The sequence below is a fragment of the Mustela lutreola genome, chromosome 6, assembly GCF_030435805.1.
Source record: "Mustela lutreola isolate mMusLut2 chromosome 6, mMusLut2.pri, whole genome shotgun sequence".
Classification (NCBI taxonomy): domain Eukaryota; kingdom Metazoa; phylum Chordata; class Mammalia; order Carnivora; family Mustelidae; genus Mustela; species Mustela lutreola.
The window spans coordinates 157,994,056-158,017,706 of record NC_081295.1 but is presented as its reverse complement, the minus strand read 5'-3'; the positions used below and the strand labels follow the sequence as shown (position 1 = coordinate 158,017,706).

The 23,651-nt window shown below is 53.3% G+C and overlaps 1 protein-coding gene across 1 annotated transcript; it reads left to right on the top strand.

The window, feature by feature from the left end:
• The first annotated feature begins 5,003 nt into the window (after window positions 1–5,003).
• TRIM27 (tripartite motif containing 27) lies at window positions 5,004–23,513 on the top strand. Its single transcript, XM_059176183.1, has 8 exons — window positions 5,004–5,730; window positions 6,892–6,987; window positions 9,815–10,045; window positions 17,053–17,075; window positions 18,757–18,872; window positions 18,982–19,014; window positions 20,263–20,289; window positions 21,900–23,513. The coding sequence occupies exons 1-8, from the start codon at window positions 5,311–5,313 to the stop codon at window positions 22,493–22,495; spliced, it is 1,542 nt and encodes a 513-aa protein (XP_059032166.1). The 5' UTR covers window positions 5,004–5,310; the 3' UTR covers window positions 22,496–23,513.
• Window positions 23,514–23,651: the final 138 nt, after the last annotated feature.

The following is a 23,651-nucleotide window of genomic DNA, read 5'->3' as shown; positions in this document are numbered from 1 at the left end:
GTCCATCAACAGATGAATGGATAAAGAAGATGTGGTACAGGGTGCCTGGGTGGCTCAGTGGGTTAAAGCCTCTGCCTTCAGCTCAGGTCATGAACCCAGAGTCCTGGGATCGAACCCCACATCGGGCTCTCTGCTCAGCGGGGAGCCTGCTTCCCCCTCTCTCTCTGCCTGCCTCTCTGCCTACTTGTGATCTCTGTCTGTCAAATTACTAAATAAAATCTTTAAAAAAAAAAAAAAGATGTGGCACACACAAACACACACATGCGCGCACGCACATACATAGTAGAGTATCGCTCAACCATCAAAAAATGAAATCCTGCCATTTGCAATGATGTGGATGGAACTAGAGGGTTTTATGCTGAGAGAAATGTCAGTCAGAGAAAGACAATTACCATATGATCTCACTCACGTAGAATTTCAGAAGCAAAACAGAGGAGCATAAGGGAAGAGAGGGGAAAATAATACAAGATGAAATCAGAGAAGGGGACAAACCGTAAGAGACTCTTAATCGTAGGAAACCAACAGGATGCTGGAGGAGAGGTGAGTGGCGGTGATGGGGGATGCACGTGATGCAATGAGCACTGGGTTTTATACTGTAAGGGCCTATTTAGCCAGAGCAGCTCCATCCTGAACCTGCACCCCCTCCCCTCAGGGAACTTACTTAGAAACAAGTCCTGGAAACCAGTCCCAGGTAACAAAGCCCAAATACAAGGGTGGGTCAGGCCAGGTGGAGGTATCCAATCAGTGGGGCGCATACTGTCTCCCTAGCTACCAAGGAGTACGGGCCCCACCCTTTGGGCCCGAACTCTGACCAAGGTGATAGGCTAGTTCAAATATCTACTACAGGGTAAACTGTAATTCAATTGGTCACTTATGTGTGATCTAGCAGGACTGTGCAACTTTCTCTGTGTTACAATCTCATTGGTCACCTGTGCGTGGCCAACCATGTGACCCAACCACATGGCCTTTGCCATTAAAAGCTAGTCTGTAAAGAAGAGAGGAGTTGCCTCTTTGCAAGAGACGTCCCTGTTCCTCCTCTCTCTCTCTCTGCCTGCCTCTCTGCCTACTTGTGATCTCTCTCTGTCAAATAAATAAATAAAATCTTTAAAAAAAAAAAAAAAAAAAAAGAGACGTCCCTGGCGGGTCAGTTTGATTCTTGATGCTTGGTGTGAAATAAAGCTTTGCTTGACCATCGCTGTGTATCAGTCTCGCTCCTTTGACCATGGACCCAACAAGATAAGACTGATGAATCAATGACTGCTACCTCTGAAAGTAATAAAAGACTGTATTTTAGTTAATTGAATAGAAATTTTAAAAATACGGAAAAAAATTTTAAAAATAACTATTTTATTAGTTAGGTTTAGTTTTTTGTTGCATATGCAGATAAACCAAATAAGTGGCTTAAACAAGACACTGGTTAGTCCTGCTCACATAGACGAAGTCTGACGCAAGCTGGCTTATTTACCTTTCACTACACCATGCTAATTGGCTCCCAGCGCTCAAGACTGCTTCATGGTCCAGGGCAGCTGCCCAAGTTCCAACCATCCTGTGCACATTCCAGGCTGAGTAAGAAGGAAGGACAGAGGTTATTCCCAGTGTTAGAGCAGACAGTTAGTTTAGCCTCTAACAGGATGCCTGGAGGCCAAAAGGAGGAGGCCATGGCTGGCTATGGGGAAGGTCAGAGGCAGGTCCTGGCAGCATGAGAAGGATCCCACCAGACAGGCCCAAGATGGAGGCACCACGACAGGAGCATGCTTACCCTTGAGCAAGTGAGGAGGAAAAAACGTCGAATCCCTGCTTCCAAGAAATCCTTGCCCTAGTTACCAACTGTTGGTAGAAGACAGAAGGTGAACCCCACAGGCAGGCAGCTCGCTGGCTGGCACATTCCCTTGCCCTGTTCCTCTCCACCCCTGTAGCCCACTCCATCTCTCTGTTTCTTGCTCTCACATCTTGAGATGGTACTTTCACTGCTTCTTAAAAAGAGTTTATTTATTCATTTGCCAGAGAGACGGAGCACAAGCAGGCAGAGCAGGAGACAGAGGGAGAAGTAGACTTGCTGCTGATCGAGATGCCCGATGCAGGACTCCATGCCAGCACCTGGGATCACGACCAGAGCGAAAGGCAGGTGCTCAGGTACTTTCACTTTAGTAGACTTCCCTGGTTGTGTCTTTCATCCACTATGTTGTGTGTCTGTCCTTGAATTCTGTCTCCTGATGAGATCAAGAACCTTTGGTGACGTTTTTGGGCCAGGCTGGGTGGAGGCCTCAGGACCTGCGTGACGGACCATAAGCAGCTGGACACGGTTCCGCCGGTAGCGTTGCCTTCATGAGCCCGGCTGAGTGCTGGCTGCAAAGGGCAGTACCTTTGAGCTGAGTATATCGCCATCTGGAATAAAATTAAGGAAGGAGTGGAGATTGGCAATAAAATAGTGAACAGTCCTTTCTATGCTGTATTAAGATTGAAAAGAACTTACTAAAACAAATATGTGTACCAGAAGTCCCAGGCTGGAGGCCAGGAGCTTGACCTCGTCTGCACAGATGATTTTACAATTTTTAGTTTTCAACACTTAAAAGTCAATAGGTTTCATATAAAACTCCAGATTCTGGGAGGCCTGGGCGGCTCACTTGGTTAAGCTTCCAACTTGGCTTCGACTCAGGTTGTGGTCCCAGGGTCCCAGCATCACGCCGGCATCGGTGGCTGCACGCAGCACTGAGTCGGCTTATCCTTCTCCCTCTGCCCCCGCCCCCAGCTCAGGCTCTCCCGGCCCTCTAAAATAAATAAATAAACCTTTAAAAAAAGAAAAACCCTCCAGGTTTCTGCCTTCTCTTGACTGAGAATCTGGCAGTATGCTGGGCCCAGATTCTCAATGGCAATCTGTAGCAAGAGAAGTAGCTGCCTCTGGGGAGGCACATCCATCCTACAGTGAGTCAGTCCTCATCTTTCTCTCTTGGCCCCGGTCTAGACTGCTCATTGCAGTTCCCCTCTGGCTTTTAACCAGCATTTATGTTTGCATCCCGGTCACTTTACAAATAGATAAATAGTAATGATGACTTTCAGTGTGATTAGAGGGACTAGAAATTGAGATCAGAGAGAGTCTGGAGGGGAGTCTCTGTTTCCACTTAAGCATCTGATACCAGTTTCCTTATTTATTTATTTGTTTGTTTGTTTTTTACGATATTATTTATTTGACAGAGAGAGACACGGTGAGAGAGGGAACACAAGCAGAGGGAATTGGGAGAGGGAGAAGCAGGCTTCTCGCTGAGGAAGGGCCCCGATGAAGGGCTCAGGGCTCGATCCCAAGACCCTGGGATCATGACCTGAGCAAAAGGCAGTCGCTTAATGACTGAGCCACCTAGGCGCCCTATTTATTCTTTTTTAACACGGGAAAGGGCGAGCACAGTCCCCCACTCCCACAAATTATGTGGTCGAGTTTCCCACATTTGGGGAAATCTCAGGCATCAGCAAGATATTGAACTACATGAAAACCAAAGACACTGCCTAACTTAAACGTAGGCCCGGATGGAGAACGTTGAGAGAGACGTAAGTGTTCTATGCAAGGTAATCAAAGTCCTCCCCCAGAAAATAAGTACTCATAATTTGAGGTTCTATGTGAATGTGGGAGGCTGATTGGAAAGGAGAGAGGTCAGTGTGGTCATTTGTTTAGGCTATCTGCTCAGGAAGGAGCAGGACTGTTGAGCAGGCCTTGCAGAGGACTTTGGTGGCACAGACCAAGCCCCACCAGGCTGGGTTGGGATGATGGCTTCCTCGGAGGGGAGTGAAGGCGTTAGTTCACGCTGGAGGCCAGAAGTGCTAACCCCATGCTCAAGGGTTTGAACAATGGCCTGGAGGCCCAAAAGGAGGCTGTGAAGATTTCTGAGTGAGAAGGGAGAGAATGAAAGGAGCATTTAAGGAGTTTTCTAAGGATGATTCTCACCCTGGAGGTGAGAGGGTTAGACGGAAAGACTTGCAGTAGGGAAATGAGTGGACACGCTCACAGCCAGCCTGCTACCAACTCATCGAAAACACACCTGCAAACTGACGCGTGTTGAAATCATTCCGGTCAAGGTGTAATAATGGAAATGACAGTACCTAGAGGCAAGTTGAGAAATAAAGCAAGGCAAGTCTGTCTGGATTCAATGAAATCAAGAGGATGAGGTCAATACTGAAGAAACAGCAAAGGAGACCCGGAAATGCCAAGGCAGGAACTGTGGGTAAATCTACTGGATCACTGGATCGTACTGGAGTGGGATTGTGGCTCTCCTGCGCTTGGGGAAGGAGCACGAGCGAGCTGGGTCCTATTCAATACCGCACGCACTGTGTATTTTCTACGCTAATGGATGAACACCGGCTGGTTAAAAACCTCAAAGATGTGATGAGGTCTCCCTCCTTGTTGGGCTACAATGCTCATCCCGGTTTCTCAGGAGAAGAGACACCAGTTGGCTCCGGCACAGTGGGAAGAACCCGAACAGGGCTTGTCTGACTCATTCTGTCTTGCAGAAATGTTGCCATCAGATAATTAACTTTATTTTTCGAAACAAAATTGCGAGGGCCTGCAAGTAGGGATGTTGAATGATGCAACTCAGTTGGCTACTCCCCTCCTCCGGCCTCCCGGGGAGGTCAGCGTCTCCCCAGCCGCACCCACATCAAGCCCGCGCTCCGCGGCGCCGAGGCCTGGGCGCCCGGCAGGACACCCAACAAAAGCCTCGGGGTCCAGGCCCAGGCCGCGGGAGCTCGGCGCGGGGCCCGCAGCGCGCAGGCGGGGTTACCGCGTCCCCGCGGGACACCGTCGGCCGCGGTCACCGGACCCCGAGGAGCTCGCCCCCGCGCGCCGCGCCCCGGGCGCTGGCGGGGCCTCCCCATTCGCTCTGGGAGGAACCGTGCGCCCCCGAGGCCGCGAAAGCGCGTCGCGCCAGGGGCCCGCGCCAAGCCCCGCCCCGGGGCCGCCCCTTCCGCTCGCGCCGGGATCCGCTCGGACGCGGCCACGTTGTCCTGCGCGCCCCGAGCGCCGGCTGCGCGAGTCCGGCCGGCGGCGCCCCTCGGCGGCCCCTCGCGCAGCCGCGGGGCTCGGCGGGGCCGCGCGACCCCCCAGGCCCGGGCGGCGGGGGCACCGCGGCGCAGGGAGGCCCGAGCCACGCCGGGGACCCGCACGCGCGCGCGCGCCCGGGATCCGGGCCGGGAGGCGCCGCCCTCCGCCCGCCCGCCTCCCCGCGCCGCCCGGAAGCCGCGAGCGGGAGGGCGCGCGGCAGAGTTGGGCTCCGCGCAGAGCTGGGCGCCGGGGCCCATGCCCGTGCGCCCCCGCGGGCCCGCGCCATGGCCTCCGGGAGCGTGGCCGAGTGCCTGCAGCAGGAGACCACCTGCCCCGTGTGCCTGCAGTACTTCGCCGAGCCCATGATGCTCGACTGCGGCCACAACATCTGTTGCGCGTGCCTCACCCGCTGCTGGGGCGCGGCGGAGACCAACGTGTCGTGTCCGCAGTGCCGGGAGACCTTCCCGCAGCGGCACATGCGGCCCAACCGGCACCTGGCCAACGTGACCCAGCTGGTGAAGCAGCTGCGCACCGAGCGGCCGTCGGGGCCCGGGGGCGAGATGGGCGTGTGCGAGAAGCACCGCGAGCCGCTGAAGCTGTACTGCGAGGAGGACCAGATGCCCATCTGCGTGGTGTGTGACCGCTCCCGCGAGCACCGCGGCCACAGCGTGCTGCCGCTCGAGGAGGCGGTGGAGGGCTTCAAGGTGAGGGCGGCGCGGCGAGGGAGGGGCGGGAGCGCGAGCGGACAAAGGGAGGAGAGAGCCAAGGGGCTTCCTCTTTTCCGCCTAGAAAATGGCTGAGCCGGACGTGTGGTTCACAGCCGTCATTTCCTCTCTGTCCGCTCCAGAGCCTCCGCACTCAGATTTGGGAGAACCTGTAGCTGGTGAGGAAGCCAGAAGTGTCCCCACCCCCCGCCATTCCCCCCTCCCCCCCCGGGGCCCCTGGGTCTCCCCGCGCTCCGGCACGTTACGCACCGAGAACACGCCCGCTCCCCGACGGTGTAAAGGATGTGCGTAAAAGCAGGCACCCACCGCCACGCTCGTGCTCCTATCGGATCACGGGTGATCTCACACAAAACACACTCGGACGTCAACTGGCTGTGTGCCCCGCCCGCAGGTGCCCATCACTTAGTCTGTGAGCATCTCCCCAGCCATTCCCTGCGCTCCGGCCTGTTCTAGAAGCCCATGGAAAAGAGCAGCTCTTTCCCGCTGAAGTCCTTTAACCAGATTACACAATTACCATGAAGATTACACGAAATCAAATGAGTCGGTAGCTCTTTGTGAACCCTTGGACCGGTGGAGGCGCACGGCCAAACAATGACATGGAAACAAAGTGTTGACTAGAACAGTTGTAAGGCAACATTCTGTTGTCTGTGTATTCGCCCGCTGGAGGACAGAAGGGTATACAGTTATGTTTAAATGTGTGTACGTTTGTGCATAACTAATCACTTAGTATTCATGGTACTCTCGGATATATTGTTTTACACTGGCAGTACCTCTGGAGTAGGTTGGGAAGGTGGTATTCGCCAATGCCACATGTGAGGAAAATGAGAAGTTAACTCATTTTCTCTCTATGTGTCTGTGGAGAGCCACAACCCAGCTCTAAGCCTCACAGCCCACTCACCTTTCCGTTGAGCAGTGCGGTATCCGTCCAGGGATGGGCAGGTGACCCACCAGTTTAAGACACACACAGACTGCCACAGAGAGGTGTGGAGACCTCTGTGCCCTGCCGATGGCAGGAAGTCCAAGGACAGGCGCTAAGCAGGGATGTGGCCTGAGGACTGGTTGCACGTGATAAGCACATGAGCCGTGCTGATGCTAAGGTCTGTCTAATCTTGAACTGTGCACCTGTTTTGCTTTTCTCAGGAGCAAATCCAGAACCAGCTGGACCACCTGAAAAGAGTGAAGGACTTAAAGAAGAGGCGTCGGGCACAGGGGGAGCAGGCACGGGCTGAACTCTTGGTAAGGGGGTGTGGAATTCACAGATGACACCGCTTCTGCGGGCCACTGTGTTTTGTAAGGCTGATGTTACTTCCCTTACCCTTACCCCGTCAGGACGCCCAGAACTTCAGCTGTGGGTGAGACGGCCCCAGGTGGGAGTGGGGGGCTCACCCGGAGAACCAGAGGAGTCCCACTTTCGGGGGGAAGAGATAGAGGAGCTGAGTTGGAACCTGTGGGGATCTGACCTATCGGAAGTTTATCCCGCTAGTCTTGTGTAGATCAGGGCTGATCCTTGACGACACTGATATAGGGGAAGTTCTTGGGCACAGTTAGCCTCCTTTGGTGCCATTCTGCAGATGGCTGCTGACGGTGGCTGAGGAGGGGACGACGGATGTGCCCTTTTGTGATAGGGATATAAGGGGCTTTTGTTCTGACAACCAAAAATTTTAAAAAAAAATATGGAGACTTTTATAATAAATCCTTATATGCACCACAGAGGTGCTCAAGTAGTTTTCTTTTTTTTTAAGATTTTATTTATTTGACAGAGATCACAAGTAGGTAGAGAGGCCGGGGGGGGGGCAGGCAGGCTCCCCGCTGAGCAGAGAGCCTGATGCGGGGCTCGATCCCAGGACCCCAGGACCACGACCTGTGCGCAGAGGCTTTAACCCACTGAGCCACCCAGATGCCCCCAGTTCTGTTTTTTTTAACAGTAAATAAAATATGAGAAATTCTCAAGAGGAGCAAACTGTTAACAAACTTGTGAGGTTTTGTCAGTCCTGGCCAGGGTGTCATAAAGGACTTTTGGGCAGGGAATGTCGGATTCCACCATTTGTTCTGCCCCCACACTCCCCCACCCCCCCAAGACCTCATCTCCCCGAGCTTGAAAACAGGGCTGCCGGTTAGACAGTCTCCTGACGGGCCTGCGTAGAATCCCCCAACACACAGCCATTGTATCCCCTGTGGGAGGGCTGTCAGGGCAGAAAAAGCCCTTCCCGGAGAGGACACTTAGACATGCTTCCTGGTTCTGACCCTCCCTGCGGGAAAGACGGGGAGCGTGGTACACCGTCTCTGCCTGCTTCCTCCTCTGTGGAGTGAGGACGTTGGACTCGACCTGCGGTTTTTCATCAAGGCTGGTGCTGCCTTCTCCTGCCCTCCTGTGGCGTGTGGCTGTCCCTTTGGTTGTCACTCGAGGACCTGAGTCACTGGGGAGGGAGGGCAGAGATGCCAAATGTCCTGCCTTCCAAGGGAGTTCCACGCTGGGCAGAATTGTTTTCCCCTCGTTCCCCCTCCGCCGCCCCAACGAACCAGTCCCCCAGGAGCTGCCCCTTCTAGAAGCTGAGAATCAGTTGTTCCTTACGGTCAATTTCAGCTTTAGTTTTCTATTTCTTTTTCTTTTATTTTTTAAGATTTTTATTTATTTACTTATTTGATAGAGAGAGAGAGATCACAAGTAGGCAGAGAGGCAGGCAGGAGAGACACAGGGGGAAGCAGGCTTCCTGCTGAGCAGAGAGCCCAATGTGGGGCTCGATCCTAGGACCCTGAGATCATGACCTGAGCCAAAGGCAGAGACATAACCCACTGAGCTACCCAGGCTCCCCCCCCCCATTTCTTTCTTTTTTTTTTTTTTTAAAGATACTATTTATTTATTTGACAGAGATCACAAGTAGTCGGAGAGGCAGGCAGAGAGAGGGAGGAAGAAGCAGGCTTCCTGCAGAGCAGAGAGCCTGATGCGAGGCTGGATCCCAGGACCCTGGGATCGTGACCTGAGCCGAAGGCAGAGGCTTTAACCCTCTGAGCCACCCAGGTGCCCCTTAGTTTTCCATTTCTAGGGTTACGTTGTATCACTTGTGTCTTTGAAAGGCTCTAGCTGAAGGGAGCTGTAACCTTACCAAAGCGACTTGGAAGGAAGGTGTGTGCTGCCCAGTGAGTGCTCAGGAAGGGCTGTGAGAGGGACAGAGGGGACCGTTAACGGGAAGATTCTCGGGGAGGGGAGCTGAGAGCAAGTGTCAACAAGCTTCCGGAAAGGGCTGGACAGTGTTTTTGGCTCTGTGGGCCACGTATGGCCGTGCCCCCCAAAATCTTCCTTCCTCAGGAGTAAAGAAAGAGAGTTGCTGACAACTAGAGCACAGAGCCCTAGAGTCCTGTCAGGGGGTGCGGGGGGAGAAGGAAGGGCACCTTGGCTTCGGAAACAAATCTGCAGGAGAAGGAGCCGCACCCATGGCTGAGAGGGGTGGTTGAAGAACACTGCTGGGAGCCAGAAACGGGGTCTGGGCTACACAGGAAGGGCCTCAGGGCCGTGGTCCCAGTCCCCGTCCGAGGATGGAGTGTCCCGGTCCACCGCCGCGCGGCACCTGGCTGACCCCATCCCTTCCCCGGCGTCTTCCGTGGCTCCCAGTTGCCACAAGTCTTGCCCCAGCTGGCCTGGCAGGTGTTTTACCCTCTTACCTTCTGTGGCTCCCCCTCTGCGCTCACGGCTCTGCCGGACAGAATCGTTGGCTCCTCTGCCCGTCCTTCCAGTGTCGTTTCCCTGTCAGGAAGCCCCGTCTGCTCTCCAGCCGCAGGGGACAAGAGTGCCCCGTGCTCCTGTGGAGGCTGTACCAGTTCTCGCAGCGTGGGCCGCCCTGGCCTCCCATCTGGGACGACTGTCGTGGGACTGATAGCTTTATTATCCCCGGGCGACTCGCCTCTCAGCCGCTGTGTGTCCAGTCCGCACAGCCTGACACCGGGAGCGAGGGAACGGGGTGCTGGGATGAGAGGATGAGCTCTTGGGCTGGGGAGTGGGGAGCAAACACAGCGGCTCTGGGGGAGCCTTCCCTCCGGTCAGTGCCCTTCCCTGTCGCCCGCACAGAGCCTGACCCAGATGGAGAGGGAGAAGATCGTCTGGGAGTTCGAGCAGCTCTACCACTCCTTGAAGGAGCATGAGTACCGCCTCCTGGCCCGGCTCGAGGAGCTGGATTTGGCCGTCTACAACAGCATCAACGGCGCCATCACCCAGTTCTCCTGCAACATCTCCCACCTGAGCGGCCTGATCGCGCAGCTGGAGGAGAAGCAGCAGCAGCCCACCAGGGAGCTCCTGCAGGTGAGGCTCGGGGCGGCCGCCAGTGCGGCCCGAATATCTCCCTTCCTGCTTTGCTGGGCGGCTCGGGGCCCTTCCTACCCGTCTGTTCCGGCACTTACCGGGCCCTGGCTCAGCTCTCGGCTTGTCAGAGGGAAGACATGCCTCGCGGAAGCTCCAGTCCCCACGGCTTGGATCGGGCGGTGGCGTTGTCTCACAGAAAGGGCAAAAGGAGTACCATAGGCTCAGGCCCGTCCCGCGCCACCTGGTCTGATCACATGCAAGGCTCTTGACCTCTCTGGGCCCAGTGACCCCATGGAATGAGGGGTTCGGCCCCCATGCCATTTAGAGACCGTCTCAGTGCAGTATTTTGTGATGTGAACATCTGTGTGTGTACCGGCCCGGCCACGAAATAGCGAGTCCTTGAGCAGGGGCGGCTGGCCGAGTGGTCCAGTGCGGCTAGGTGTCGTGCAGGCGATCCCGGGCGATCCCAGGCGATCCGGCTGCGCTGACCTCAGCAGGACCGCAGGACACGAGCTGCTGTGCTTTCGGTGCGTGTGAATTGTCTGTTCTGGTCCGGCATTGTTCCAGGCAGCAGGATTGAGTGGTGAGGTAGCTCTCCTGGAGTTTATGGTCTGCTGTGGAGGTCAGACAGGAGAGAAGTGAGCCGTGGGGATGGCTGGTGTTGGTTGATAAAGGTCATAAGAAGGGCCTGGAGGCCTAGGGCAAGGGTCAGCAAACTGCCCCACCCTCCGCTTTTGTATGTCCTGCAGGCTAAGCATGGTGTTCACAGTTTGGGGATTTTTTCTGTGTGTTTTTGTTTCTTTGTTTTCTCGGTGTTTCTGTTGTTGTTTTTAGTGGGGAAGGGGCAGCAGGAGAGGGGAAGACAGCATCTGAAGCCGGCACCACACTCAGTGCAGAGCCCGACCGGGGGCTCAATCCCACTACCCTGAGATCATAACCTGAGCTGAAGTCAAGAGTTGGATGCTTAACCGATTGAGCCCCCTCACCCCGGCACCCCTGGTTTTTACAGATTAATTTGTTTAGATTTTATTTCTTAGAGAGAGAGGGAGAGCATAAGCAGCGGGAGCAGCAGCAGAGGAAGAAGCAGGCTCCCTGCTGAGCAAGAAGCCCGATGTGGGACTCGATCCCGGAAGCCTGATGTGGGACTCGATCCCGGAACCCTGAGATGACCTGAGTCAAAGGCAGGTGCTTAACCGACTACGCCAGCCAGGCATCCCTGATTTTTACAGTTTTTAATGATTGGGAAGAATCAGAAGCATTTTATCTCACAATAAGTGAAATCATATAAAACTCAGGCTCCGTTGTCCCTACGTCAGCATTAGCCACACGCGTCCCCGGACGGTACTGTGCGCGCTTACCTTCCACTGCCGCAGCCCAGCAGAGTTGTACCTGTCGGATGGCGCGTGGCTTACGAAACCCAAAATATGTACCGTCCAGCCTTTAGGAAAAAGTTGCCTGGCTCCTGCTTCAGACTCCTAAGAAGCCTGGCCCTGAGCCTTCGTGAACCCTAGTATTTAATGGTCAGGGAGAAAAGGAGGAGTTTGCAGTGGGAACACTTGGCCAGAGACGCAGAGTATGACCAGGAAAGAGGGAGTGGACGGCAGAGTCTCGGGCCCTTAGGGCTGACATCCGAGTGGTTTAAAGCCGTGGGTGTCACTGATGCTGGCAGAGGGGCTGCTGCGGTAAGCAGTTTGGGCAGGGGCTGCCTTGGGGGCAGTGGGGACCGGCAGGGTGAGGGCCGGTGCGGGAGGAGGTGACTGTCAGGGAGAAGGGCCATGAGGACGGTGGGCCGGTGGGGCTCCCAGAGAGGGATGCTTGAAGAAACGAGCTGAACTTGGTGGAAAAGAGTCTGCAGAAGAGTCTGGGTCAGGATCCTGGTTCGGAGAGTCAGGGAAGCGGTGATTGATGAACTTGCCCCTCCCGGCTGCGCGGAGAAAACAGGCCTGGAGGGGACTGAGGCGCGCGTCTAGGAGGTGGTTTTGGGAGATCGTCTCCGGGCAGGCGGGTGCGGGCAGTCCCGGTTCGGCGGCTTCCGTTCTCCCGTCGTGGGAAAGCAGGTTCCCTGCGGCCGGTAAGCAGGCCTGAGGACAACAGACGCTCCGAAGACTGGAGCGGTTCGCAGGTAGCTTGTGAGACACGGGGGTTCCTCGGGCGGCCAAGTGCGGGTGTCCCAGGCCGGTCAGCCTGGCTGGGTGACGCTTGCTCACGGGACTGCCACGGTGCAGACGCGGGACATGCAGGTGCGCCCACCTCAGGGCTTCGTAGGATGGAGCCGAGGGCCTGGGTTTGCTCTGTTCCGGTTATAAAATCCGTGCAGCAGTAGTTCGTCATTTCAGCCGTTTCAGGGTGTGCGACTCGGTCGCGTCCAGCAGGTCAGGAAGTGAGGGTTCGGTCACCACAGTTGTGTCGCTCTGGAACGCAGGCGTCGCTGCAGAAGGCACTGTGTGTCGCTGAACAGTCGCTCGTCCGGCCTGTCTCCCGGCCTTGCCTGCGGTAGGTGGCCTCTCGCCTTCCATTTCTTTCACAGCGAGTCCTTTTGTCACGGTTCATCCGCCTGGAGCGTGTCAGTCCCTCTCTCGGGCCGCTGCGGCTCTGCTGCAGGACGAGCCCTGCGCGCTTCCCGGCTGCGTCCAGGAGCTCCGGGCTGCTGGTTTGTTCCCGCCGCCGGGTGCCCGGGAGCCGCCAACGGACCCGGGCTTGGCCTGTGCATTGGCGGCTGCGGCCTCGCCTGTGCTGGGGCCGCGTCGGGCGTGCGTTTGTGCACTGCAGGGTCGGGCCCTGGAGGTCTTCAGTGTTTCTTTTTAAGGCGGAGGATATTTGTGAGGACATTTTTGAAGAGATCGTTCTGTAGAAGAAAGAGGGGGTCGGGGACGTGGAATGAGAGGGAGACAGGGCTGAGGCGAATGTCCCTGGAAGAGCAAGCGAAGTCTTCCTCGAGGAGACACTCAGATGTGTTCCCACCGAGGTCAGGAAGAGGCAAGATGCCCGCCGCTGTCTGCCTCTGTTACACTCATACAGAGGTTTCAGCCCGTGTAGATGAAGCAGTTGCAAGCATAAGCGTGGGGAAAGCCTGGGCACTTGGCTGGCTCCGTGGGTGGAGCAGGTGACTCTCGAGCTCATGGTAGGGTTTGATCCCCGAGTTGAGTGTAGGGTTTACTTAAAAATAAAATCTTTTTTTTTTTTTTTAAGATTTTATTTTTATTTATTTATTTGTCAGAGAGAGAGGTAGAGTGAGCGCAAGCAGACAGAGTGGCAGGCAGAGTCAGAGGGAGAAGCAGGCTCCCTGCAGAGCAAGGAGCCCGATGTGGGACTCGATCCCAGGACGCTGGGATCATGACCTGAGCCGAAGGCAGCTGCTCAACCAACTGAGCCACCCAGGCATCCCAAAAATAAAATCTTTTTTAAAAAAGGATGAAAAAGGGGTGGCTCAGTGGGTTAAAGCCTCTGCCTTCGGCTCAGATCATGCCTGGGATCAAGCCCCGCATCAGGCTCTCTGCTCAGCAGGGAGTCTGCTTCCTCCTTTCTCTCTCTCTGCCTGCCCCTGCCTACTTGTGATCTCTGTCTGTCAAATAATAAATAAAAATCTTAAAAAGAAAAAAATGAAAAAGAACAGCGTTATAAAAGACATTAAACTATATCATTTGGAGAATATATATTATATAATTATAAAGTAAAGAATCAGTGCTAAAATTATTTAAAGAATTCAGCAAGACAGCAGGATGTAAGATTAACAGACAGAAATCGGCAGGCTTTCTATGTGCAGATAACCACTAGAAGACATTTTAGGAAAGAATACCCCATTTCCAATTGAAAAACGGAAGAGAACTCCTAGGTGGCTCAGTTGGTTAAGCACCTGCCTTTGGCTCAGGTCATGATCCTGGGGTCCTGGGATTGAGCCTCGCATCAGCCTCTTTGCTTAGTGGGGAGCCTCCTTCTACCTCTCCCTCTGCCTGCCACTCTGCCTACCTGTGATCTCTGTCTTTCTGTCAAATAAGTAAATAAATCTTTAAAAGAAAAAAAAAGGCAAAATACCTGGGAATAAACTTACAGTGTGTGAAAATCTGTGTGGAAAATATTATAAAACACTCCTGATGGACACAAGATAGACTTGAAGTAATAAAAAGACATTTCTTGTTCTTGTCTAAGACATGTCAGTATCATCCCATCAGTTCATCTTAAGTTAATTTATAAACTTAATGCAATCCCAACAAAAACACAACACAACACTTTATCTGGAGCTAGACAAATGGATGGTACATTTCAGATAGAAAAGTAAGCCCATAAAAATAGCTGGGAAACACTGAGAACAAAGAACTGGGGGTGGGAGCTGGCGCTGTTAGACATGAAAACGTACTGTGATGCCGGTCAAACTAAGACAGCGCATGATAGCACCACAGAAAAACGCATAGACACTGTAACTGTTCAGAAGACCAGTGTCACAGGCTGCCCGGGTGGCTAAGTTGGTTGAGTGTCCAGCTCTTGATTTTGGCTAAGGTCATGATTGCAGTGCCCTAGGACTGAGCCGCGTGTCAGCCTCCGTGCTCAGCAGGAGTCTGTTTGAGATTCTTTCTCCCTCTCTCTCTGCTCCTGTGCACATACAGACTCTCTCTAAAATAACAAGTCTTCAAAAGACCAGTGCCAATTTGAAAGAAAATTGCAGCAAATATCACAAATAATATATAAAGAACATTCAAAAATAGTATATAAAGAACATTAAAAAATGGGGGGGGTCAAGTTCTGTAGAAAAATGAGCAAAAGGGACGCCTGGGTGGCTCAGTTGGTTGGACGACTGCCTTCGGCTCAGGTCATGATCCTGGAGTCCCGGGATTGAGTCCCATATCGGGCTCCCAGCTCCATGGGGAGTCTGCTTCTCCCTCTGACCTTCTCCTCGCTCATGCTCTCTCTCACTGTCTTCTCTCAAATAAATAAATAAATAATCTTAAAAAAAAAAAAAAAGAAAAAGAAAAATGAGCAAAAGATATGAATAGGCACTTTGCAAAAAAATATGAAATTGGACCATGCATTTGTGAAAAAGTGTTCTATTGTACTTTTAATAAGATGCTAATTAAAAACCATACTATAATACCCTTTCTTCCCCATTAGAATAGCAAAATTTTCTTTTCTTTTTTTTTTTAAGATTTTATTTATTTATTTGACAGACAGGGATCACAAGTAGACAGGGAAGCAGGCAGAGAGAGAGAGGGAAGCAGGGTCCCCGCTGAGCAGAGAGCCTGACGCGGGGCTTGATCCCAGGACACTGGGGTCATGACCCGAGCCGAAGGCAGAGGCTTTAGCCCACTGAGCCACCCAGGCGCCCCTAGAATAGCAAAATTTTCTTAATTCGGTACGCCGTTAGCAAGGATGTGGGAGAGAAGTCTCACATAGTGGTGGGAAGACCAACTGTTTTGGCAGCATTTAACAAAAGTATACATGCAGTTAGAATTTGACCAAGAGTCCTTTCAGGAATTTACCTTGAAGAAATACTTAGGTATGAAAGTAGGTACAGAAATATACACATACAAGGTACTCAGTGTAACATTGTAACTGCAAAATATGGTTTGGAACCACCTTCCAAACCAAGAAAAGGTGGTTGAACCAACTGTGTGTGTATACAGTGGAATACTATGCAACTGTGTAGAAGAGTAGGGAGGATAACCTCTGAACTGATAGTGGTTTCCAGAAATGTGCTGTTAAGTGAAAATCATAGTACAGAAAATATGGAGTGTGCTACTTTTTGTGTAAGAAAAAAGATAATTGGAACATCACGTATCTGCTTATTTTTGCAGAGGGAACGGGAAGGATAAACCAGATGGGAATGGGGGAAACGGGGTGGGAAGAGATAGGAAGAAAGTGACGGAGACTCTGACCCAGTTTCAGACTTCTTGAGCACCAAAATAAAAACAAACAGTGATGGATTATAACCTGTTAAATTAAATAAGAATATATGAGTCCATATAATAATAAATGGGGAAATCACTCCTAGTAAAATGTCGATTAATAAAGAAGGAATTTTGAAGCTAGCCAATGACCCTTTAATAACCATCATAGTAAAAGGTAATTCAGGCAGTGATTATCAATGGATGCTAAATCTGGTAACATAATTTGAAAGTATCACTTTTCGATTGGTTCTTTGTTACAAAAGGAAAGATAGTAGCTATACGGCCATCAAAATAGAGCCAGTCAGGGGCAAGCTAATATCATGTACCTTTAGAAGGACATACCATGCACTAGCCAAAGATGATACAGCCTGGCCTTAGTCACATGGGGAAGAACTGACAGGCCGTGGAGGGATGGCCGCCTGTAGACGACGACACAGCGTGCGTGAAACCTATGGCACTGCCACGAAAGAGATTGGTGCGAAAGGACTGTTCGAGATATGTGTCGTGATGCTGTGTGTGCAGAAGGGCCATGGAGGGGGCAGCTGCGAGGCGCTTCGTTAAGACTGGTCCGACTGGGCTCTGGACTGTGGGTTAGATAAAGGTCATTTAGGCCCTTGATTCAGTGATCTTTAGATCACTGTTGCTTATAGCTACTGTAGTTGCATAAGAAAATGTACTTGCCCTTAGGAAATACAGAAGGCTAAGGGGGCAGGGACACATTATAGAATGTAAAGAGTGATCTCTCAAATGGTTCTGAATATAAACATGGGTATAATAATCTGGGAAGGAGCTCTGTGCTAGCAGCTTTTCTGCAGATTTGAAATTATTTCACAATAAAAAGTCAAAGAAAGCTGGACAGGTAGGCTGTTGTGGTTCACAGGTGGAGCGCTCGTTAGGAAGTTTGAAACCGTGAGATCCTTGGCTGGTGGGGCAGGAGCAGGACACAGAAATGCCGGGGTAGTGAATGGCACCTCCCAGATTTCTTGCTCCTAGACTCTGAGTCCTGCTCCTGTTCCTTGTCCCCCTGGCTTCTCGCAGGAGGGTCAGGTTAGCTGGGTTTTCAGCAAACAGCTGAAAGAGAACTGAAGTTACGACTTCTCTTGATCCTCCTTTTCCTTTCTCTTGTAGGACATCGGGGACACACTGAGCAGGTACCGTATTCCCCCTCCCCAGTGTTAAAGCAAGTGAAGAGGCTGTTTTTGCCTTGTGCCCGTGAACCCTGGAAGGAGCCCAGAGCCGGAGAAGGACAGCTCACCAGAGCAACATGTTCCCTGCCCGTCTCTGCACAAGTCACTCGAGTACACAGAGCTGGATGGACCAGTTCTCCATAAAGCTCAGGACGTCCGGACAAGCCGGGAGGGGGTGTGGGCGGCTGGGGCTGCCATGGTTCGTGAGGACGTAGCCCTGGCGAGAGTGGAGGCTCCTACACACGTGGGCACAGTGCAGGGTTTCTTGTGGTCCTCGCTGCCTCCAGGTTTCAGAGTCCTCCCCCAGTGACCCCCACCCCCCACCCCAGTCCCTCTGTGAGGAAAATACGGTCTTAGAAGAGTGTGACTGGCTCAGAGTTACCGATCGTGTGAGTTTCCTGGGTCCTGGCCCTTGTTCTCATTGTTGCGCGGCAGCGGCAGCTGTGGAGTGAGAAGAGCTCCGAGTGGGCCGGATGCTGGGGCGGCCGCGCGGGCCAGCGGGGCCGGCGTGGGGAGCGTGCTCCCTCTGCAGGAGTGCCCACAGGGCAGAGACTGGCTTTGAAGCTGGCTCAGATACTGGACAGGGAAGACCCTCCAGAGGCGGGCTGCGGGGCTGCGTGAGAGCGTTTGAGGGGCCGGGCAGGGCCATGGAGGTGGAGTAGGTCAGCTGCAAGTGCAGGGGGTAGACTGTGTGGGTAGAGTTGAGGGTCTTGAGGGAGAGGAGTTAGTGCGTGTCCAGCCCCAGCCAGATGCCCCAGCGATTACTGCCCTGACTTGTCAGTTTTGCTGTCTGAGGCCAGTCTGGTTCTGGTCCAGCACCGGGATACAGAGGTCCAGAGCCTCGCACTCCATGACGTTAGTGTTTGGCTGTGGCTGTATGAGACAGGAATCCCAAAATGTCATTGGCTTAAGGCTTAAACATAATTTAAGACGATGTCGCCATGTAGGAAGTGTGCAGGTAGGGACCCCTGGGCTGGGCTGCTGGTCTCCTTCCCTTCACTCTCCTGCCTCGATGGGACAGCCCGAGATGACAGTGTGATGGTTGCTGGGATGCCCCCCGGCACAGGGGAGAGAAGTCCCAGCACAGTCCTTTTCTCGGCAGGCTTCTCAAGCTGCCACAGGACACTCCTTACCTCTTACTGGGCAGAACTCAGTCACAGGGTCACATCTAGACTGGGCAGCCATGAACCCTGTAGAACTTGGGTGATGGGAGACGGGATACGGGGCAGGCATCCGGCAGTCCATTTTCGCCATGGACCTGAGCAGGGCGGGTGCCTGTCTGGAGGGTTCTCTCCGTTTTGGGAACCAGAGGGCTCTGGGATGTTGCCCACTCTGGATCTCTAGGATCTTGTCTAGGAATCCAGGGCTTTCTGGCAAGGTCAGCCTTGTATTCAGTTTAGTTCTGTAACCCTTTTTGAGGATGAGCCATTTGAAAATCCATGAGCTAGGGGCTGTGGAGGTAGTGACCATGAGTAAGCTGTTTCTCCTGCTCCCGTGTAGAGCGGTACAGTCTAGGAGGAGGTGGGGGGAGCTGGCGTGGCTGCGCTTGAGAGACTGCCGGTTGGCTTAACCTGGGCTTTGGGCTCTACAAGGTGTCGGGTTGGGGGAGGGATTTACTTTTTTTTTTTTTTTTTTTAAATTTTAGAGCGGAAAGAATCAGGATCCCTGAGCCCTGGATCACACCTCCAGATCTGCAAGAGAAAATCCACATTTTTGCGCAGAAATGTCTATTCCTGACCGAGAGCCTGAAGCAGTTCACAGGTAATAGGAGAAGAGGCGTCCGTCGGGGGAATGCATTCGTGCTCTGGATGTCTGTCTTGCCTCAGTCAGGTGTGGGATGAAAACTGACTGTCTTCTTTTCTCCCTTTAGAAAAAATGCAGTCAGATATGGAGAAAATCCAAGGTAAACTTATGTATTTACTGGGCTTTTGATGTTGAAGTTTCCTGGGAAGATAGACATGTGCTTTAAAAGCCGGGGGTCAGGCAGGGGGGACACCCCCCAGCAGCCTCTCTGATCTTCTGAGTCTTCCTCTTCTGTGTTTCAGTTAATGGCCTCGTGCATACTCAGTTCTCAGTCTCTGTTAATGGGGCTGAAAAACGGGCAATCTGAAAATTAATCCAGAATTTGCTTAATTCTTTCTTTAATTGGGAAGAAGAATGAACAGAAACTATCCTGGCTGCATTTCATTTGAGGCAGCGTTTAAAGTTGTAATTTGCCGGGCTCCTCCCGCTCATGGGCATTGGTGCCGGCCAGGATGGAGGGGGTCAAGCCGCGCTTACTACATACAATGGCTTAGGTATTCAAGGGAAGGCCTTCTAAATGTAAAATTTTCTCTTCGTGAGCCACATTCAATAAAGAGTTGGCTGTATCCTAAATGCTAAAATTCCTGGACGGTGTATTGGGATCTGAAATAAGGAAACCCTTTTTTTCTTTGTTACAAATCACAAATCCCCCTAATCTCAGGTGATTTCCTGTGCAATGTATCCTAAGACTTTGTTTGCGTTTTATCATTCCAAATACATATGTAGGAGACACTCTGGTGTCTTCCACAATCACACAAATAGGGACAGGCCGCCCTAGACACAGTGGGTGACACCAGAAGGCAGGACTTTCCTTGACTGGTTCACACTGATTTCTCCTTCTCTCCTGCCACTTAAAAGGCTCATGAGAGCTTGCTTGTGAACATGCTTTGTCCGCTGTTAAGTGCCGGTCAGGGGAGTGGTGTTCACCCCCCCATGGTGGTGGACAACCACACATGGAGCCCCCCAGCCATGGAACAGGTGGCTTCGGAGAGCCGAGAGTTGCGCATGACTGGGGACATGGAACCGTGTTTCCCGCTGCAGGGCCAGCTGCCCGCTGGAGGGAGGAGTCCTTGATCTTGGCTGAGTTTGACCCCGTTTGCTCCCCGTCTCAGGCACATGGTTACCTTCCACCCAAAGTTCCCAGTCCCTATTCCTTTAGGGCTCTTGGTTGAACGATGGAGTCAGACGTTGGTAGAGACGGCAGCCCAAGGCCGATGACAGCCCATGGCCACGACAGCAGTCCAGGCTGTCTCCTGAGACCATGGCTTCACGCAGGCTCTGGTGGTTCGGTTCGGTAGTTCTTGGAAATACTCACAGGTCTGTAACTTCTTCTCTCTTGTTCTTTCAGAATTGAGGGAAGCTCAGTTATACTCAGGTAGGTGATGGAGACAAGGAGGTGATGGAAACAGGAGTGAAACTCCTAAACACCTAACCGTGGTTGTGAATGATCTTGGAAATTGCCTGAATTGGGGTTCTCTAGATGACGTGTATCAAAGAGATAAACAGCAACCATGAAAAAAACCATTGATTGTTCCTATGTGTTTACAGTATCTTTGCCTCCTAAAATGTCTCAGAGCTGAAGCTGGTGGCCTTTGGAGTAGGAGGAAATCAAGGTCAGGTGCTTGAGTAGAAAGTGCAGTCCTCAAACAGGGGCTCTGCCTGCTCGCCTGCCCTCAGGGCAGCATGTGCTCTGCAGAAAGCAGTCATCCTTCCAGAAAGAGTTAGGGGGTTCGGCTCTTCTCCTGAGTGCGGGATAGTGTGGGGATCTCGGGTCATGCCTTCCCTGTGCCGGGGCAGGAGTGGAAGCTCTCCTTGACTGTCACCGTCACCGGAGGGTCGGGGACTGGGTAGTTCTGTGGTCCTGGGGGTGTTCGCATCTTGGGTGTGTACTTCCTGTCGTGACGCAGCACCCTCGTGGAGAGAGGCCTGCAACGGGTGTCCTTTCCATGATGCCCTCCCGTGTGGTCCATATTTCGTTCTTTCAGCAAGTGTTAGCTGGAGACCGTGCGCATGTCCCACAGTATCGAACATCATGTAGGCTTTTGTGGGGGTGTGAAAGAGCCTGGAGTTCACTGTCTGATTAGAGAGCACACCCATGGCCTGGGGGACAGAGCGGTGACTGCTATGCACGGGTGGATGGGTGAACACGAATCTGGGACCTGGCGCTCCTGGTCCCTCCATGGTTGCTCATCACGAACATTCCGTGGGAGTCCTTCAGCCCGCCTGAGCCATGGTCCGGGGACACCGTGTTGGGAGTGTTTAGCCTGAGCAAGACTGGAAAACCAGGACGGGAAGGATGGGTTTAGGTTCGGGAGAGGGCGAGGGTGAAGGCTGGTGAGCAGCGGCCCTTGGAGGGAGATGCGGGGTTGCGTGGACCTTAGAAAAGGATGATGGAGTTGGCAGGTGTGAGTCAGAGCTCGTGGAATGGGGGGTGTAACATAGTGATTGCGGGTTTTTGTTTGTTTTTAAAGATTATTTATCTTAGTGTGTGTGTGTAACAAGTGGTAGGGAGGGACAGAGAGAGAGGGAGGGATAGAAGCCCGGGCAGACCCCCCACTGAGCACAGAGCCTGTCCCAGGCCGGTCCCAGGACCCTAAGATCAGGACCTGAGCCGCAACTAAGAGTCGGACGCCCGGCCGGCTGCGCCCGAGTGATACAGGTTTGCAGTCCCCTGTTCACATACCCAGAACGCTAAAATTTAAGTAGGGAATTCAGTTTATAATGGATAATGGGGCTTAAGGTGTTTTTAAAAAAGGGAGCAGAGGTGAAAATCAGTACTTTCCACGTTTGTTGGCTTAGAAAGGCAGTCGGCCAATGCAGACAGTTTCTGGAGCGTAAACTCCAGGATGACCTTCATGAGAGAACGCAGCCTCTCGTGGGGTGGGCGTGCTCTCTTCTCGGGAGGAGGTGGGACACGAGCTGGGTGTCCTCCGCTGTGCGCCCAGCCCTTGGCTGACCGCCCCGTCCCCCGCTGTGTCTCCGCAGTGGACGTGACCCTGGACCCAGACACGGCCTACCCCAGCCTGATCCTCTCCGATAACCTGCGGCAAGTGCGGTACAGTTACCTCCAGCAGGACCTGCCTGACAACCCTGAGCGGTTCAATCTGTTCCCCTGTGTCCTGGGCTCTCCGTGCTTCATCGCTGGGAGACATTACTGGGAGGTGGAGGTGGGAGATAAAGCCAAGTGGACCATAGGTGTCTGCGAAGACTCCGTGTGCAGGAAAGGCGGAGTCACCTCGGCCCCCCAGAACGGATTCTGGGCAGTGTCCTTGTGGTATGGGAAGGAGTACTGGGCTCTCACCTCCCCGATGACTGCCCTCCCCCTGCGGACCCCCCTCCAGCGGGTGGGCATTTTCCTGGACTATGATGCTGGCGAGGTCTCCTTCTACAACGTGACCGAGAGGTGTCACACCTTCACTTTCTCTCACGCCACCTTCTGTGGGCCTGTCCGGCCCTACTTCAGCCTGAGTTACTCAGGGGGGAAGAGCGCGGCCCCCCTCATCATCTGCCCCATGAGCGGCATCGATGGCTTTTCTGGCCACGTTGGCAATCATGCTCATTCCATGGAGACCTCCCCGTGAGGCAGGCGGCGAGCTGGGGCCGGGAGGGCTGTTGGCCGTGACCCTGCCCCAGGCCCAAGGCGTCTGGCTGCCTTGCCTCTTCCCGCGTGTCACAGCTGGATGTCCTTGCCGCTCCCGTGACCCTGCCGTGGGAGACGGGCGTCCACTGCCCTCTCCCTTCCCATGCAAACTGTCAGAAGATTGCCCAGACATAAACACCCGACGTCCACCTCCGGTGTTTCCACGCTTTGGTTCTGTGCGTCACTGGAGGGGTAAAGAGCAGGGCTGATCTTGGAGAGCCAGAGCAGATTCCTCGCCGCGGCTCACCTGGCTCCCCCCGGTTCAGCCCCACATAGTGATCGTGGATGTTTGCTGTTTTCCGGGCCAGGGCTCCTTTCTGAGGACTTAGAGTGGACCTACCTGGCCCTGTGAGCATGGCTCCCCCTGTCCCAGTATTTCCTTTGGGAATAGGACCTCCGCCCTGACTCCCACTCTGCCGTAGTTTGATTAACTCCAGTAAAAAGGCTTCTCTGTGTTTTGATTCTTTACAGTTATTTGACGGTAACGGTGGGAAGTGGCCCCACCTCTGTCCCGGGGTAATGTTCTAATCAATGTGCTCTTTGCCTCTGCATCTTTTCCGAGGGCTCTGTCTGCTCCCTTCATGCTAACGGAAGGTGCATCCTGGTGTTGGGCGCCCCTCACCCAGGATAATTTTCTGCCAACACCATCCGTGGTCCCTGGATCCCCTCTCGCTCACGTTTGTGGACTGACGGTCAGTCGTACGCCGTCCCTGGAATGATTCTGAGGCAGTATTCTGGGGGCCCATTGACTCTGCCCCCATTGGGGAAGGGGGGATTGACCTTTCTGAGATGTGTACCATCAAGGGGCAGTTCCATCCCCACGGCCATCGGGTCACGAGGCGTTCTGGGGCCAGAAGGCTAAGGCAGACAACTTCAGGCCCCCACAGTGGTTCTTAGTCCTGCTTCCCTTTGGATACATGCCCTCTGTCTGAAAATAAAGTGAGTATGGATGTTGTTTACATTGTTGTTTTTTGACTCTCGGTAGGACTGGGTTGGTGGAGGTCGGGGTGGGAGTGAAGGCCTTGGTTAAGGGTGTTGATTGTTGATTTCCCTCGTGGGTCCAGAATCCTGCTCTGACCAATCTTTTATGTCACACT

Bases quoted from the DNA above. Each gene is read 5' to 3' on its own strand.
- TRIM27 (XM_059176183.1), top strand. From the start codon at position 5,311: ATGGCCTCCGGGAGCGTGGCCGAGTGCCTGCAGCAGGAGACCACCTGC. The intron at 18,873-18,981 runs GTAATAGGAGAA...TTCTCCCTTTAG, and splicing joins GAGCCTGAAGCAGTTCACAG to AAAAAATGCAGTCAGATATG. The intron at 19,015-20,262 runs GTAAACTTATGT...TTGTTCTTTCAG, and splicing joins AGATATGGAGAAAATCCAAG to AATTGAGGGAAGCTCAGTTA.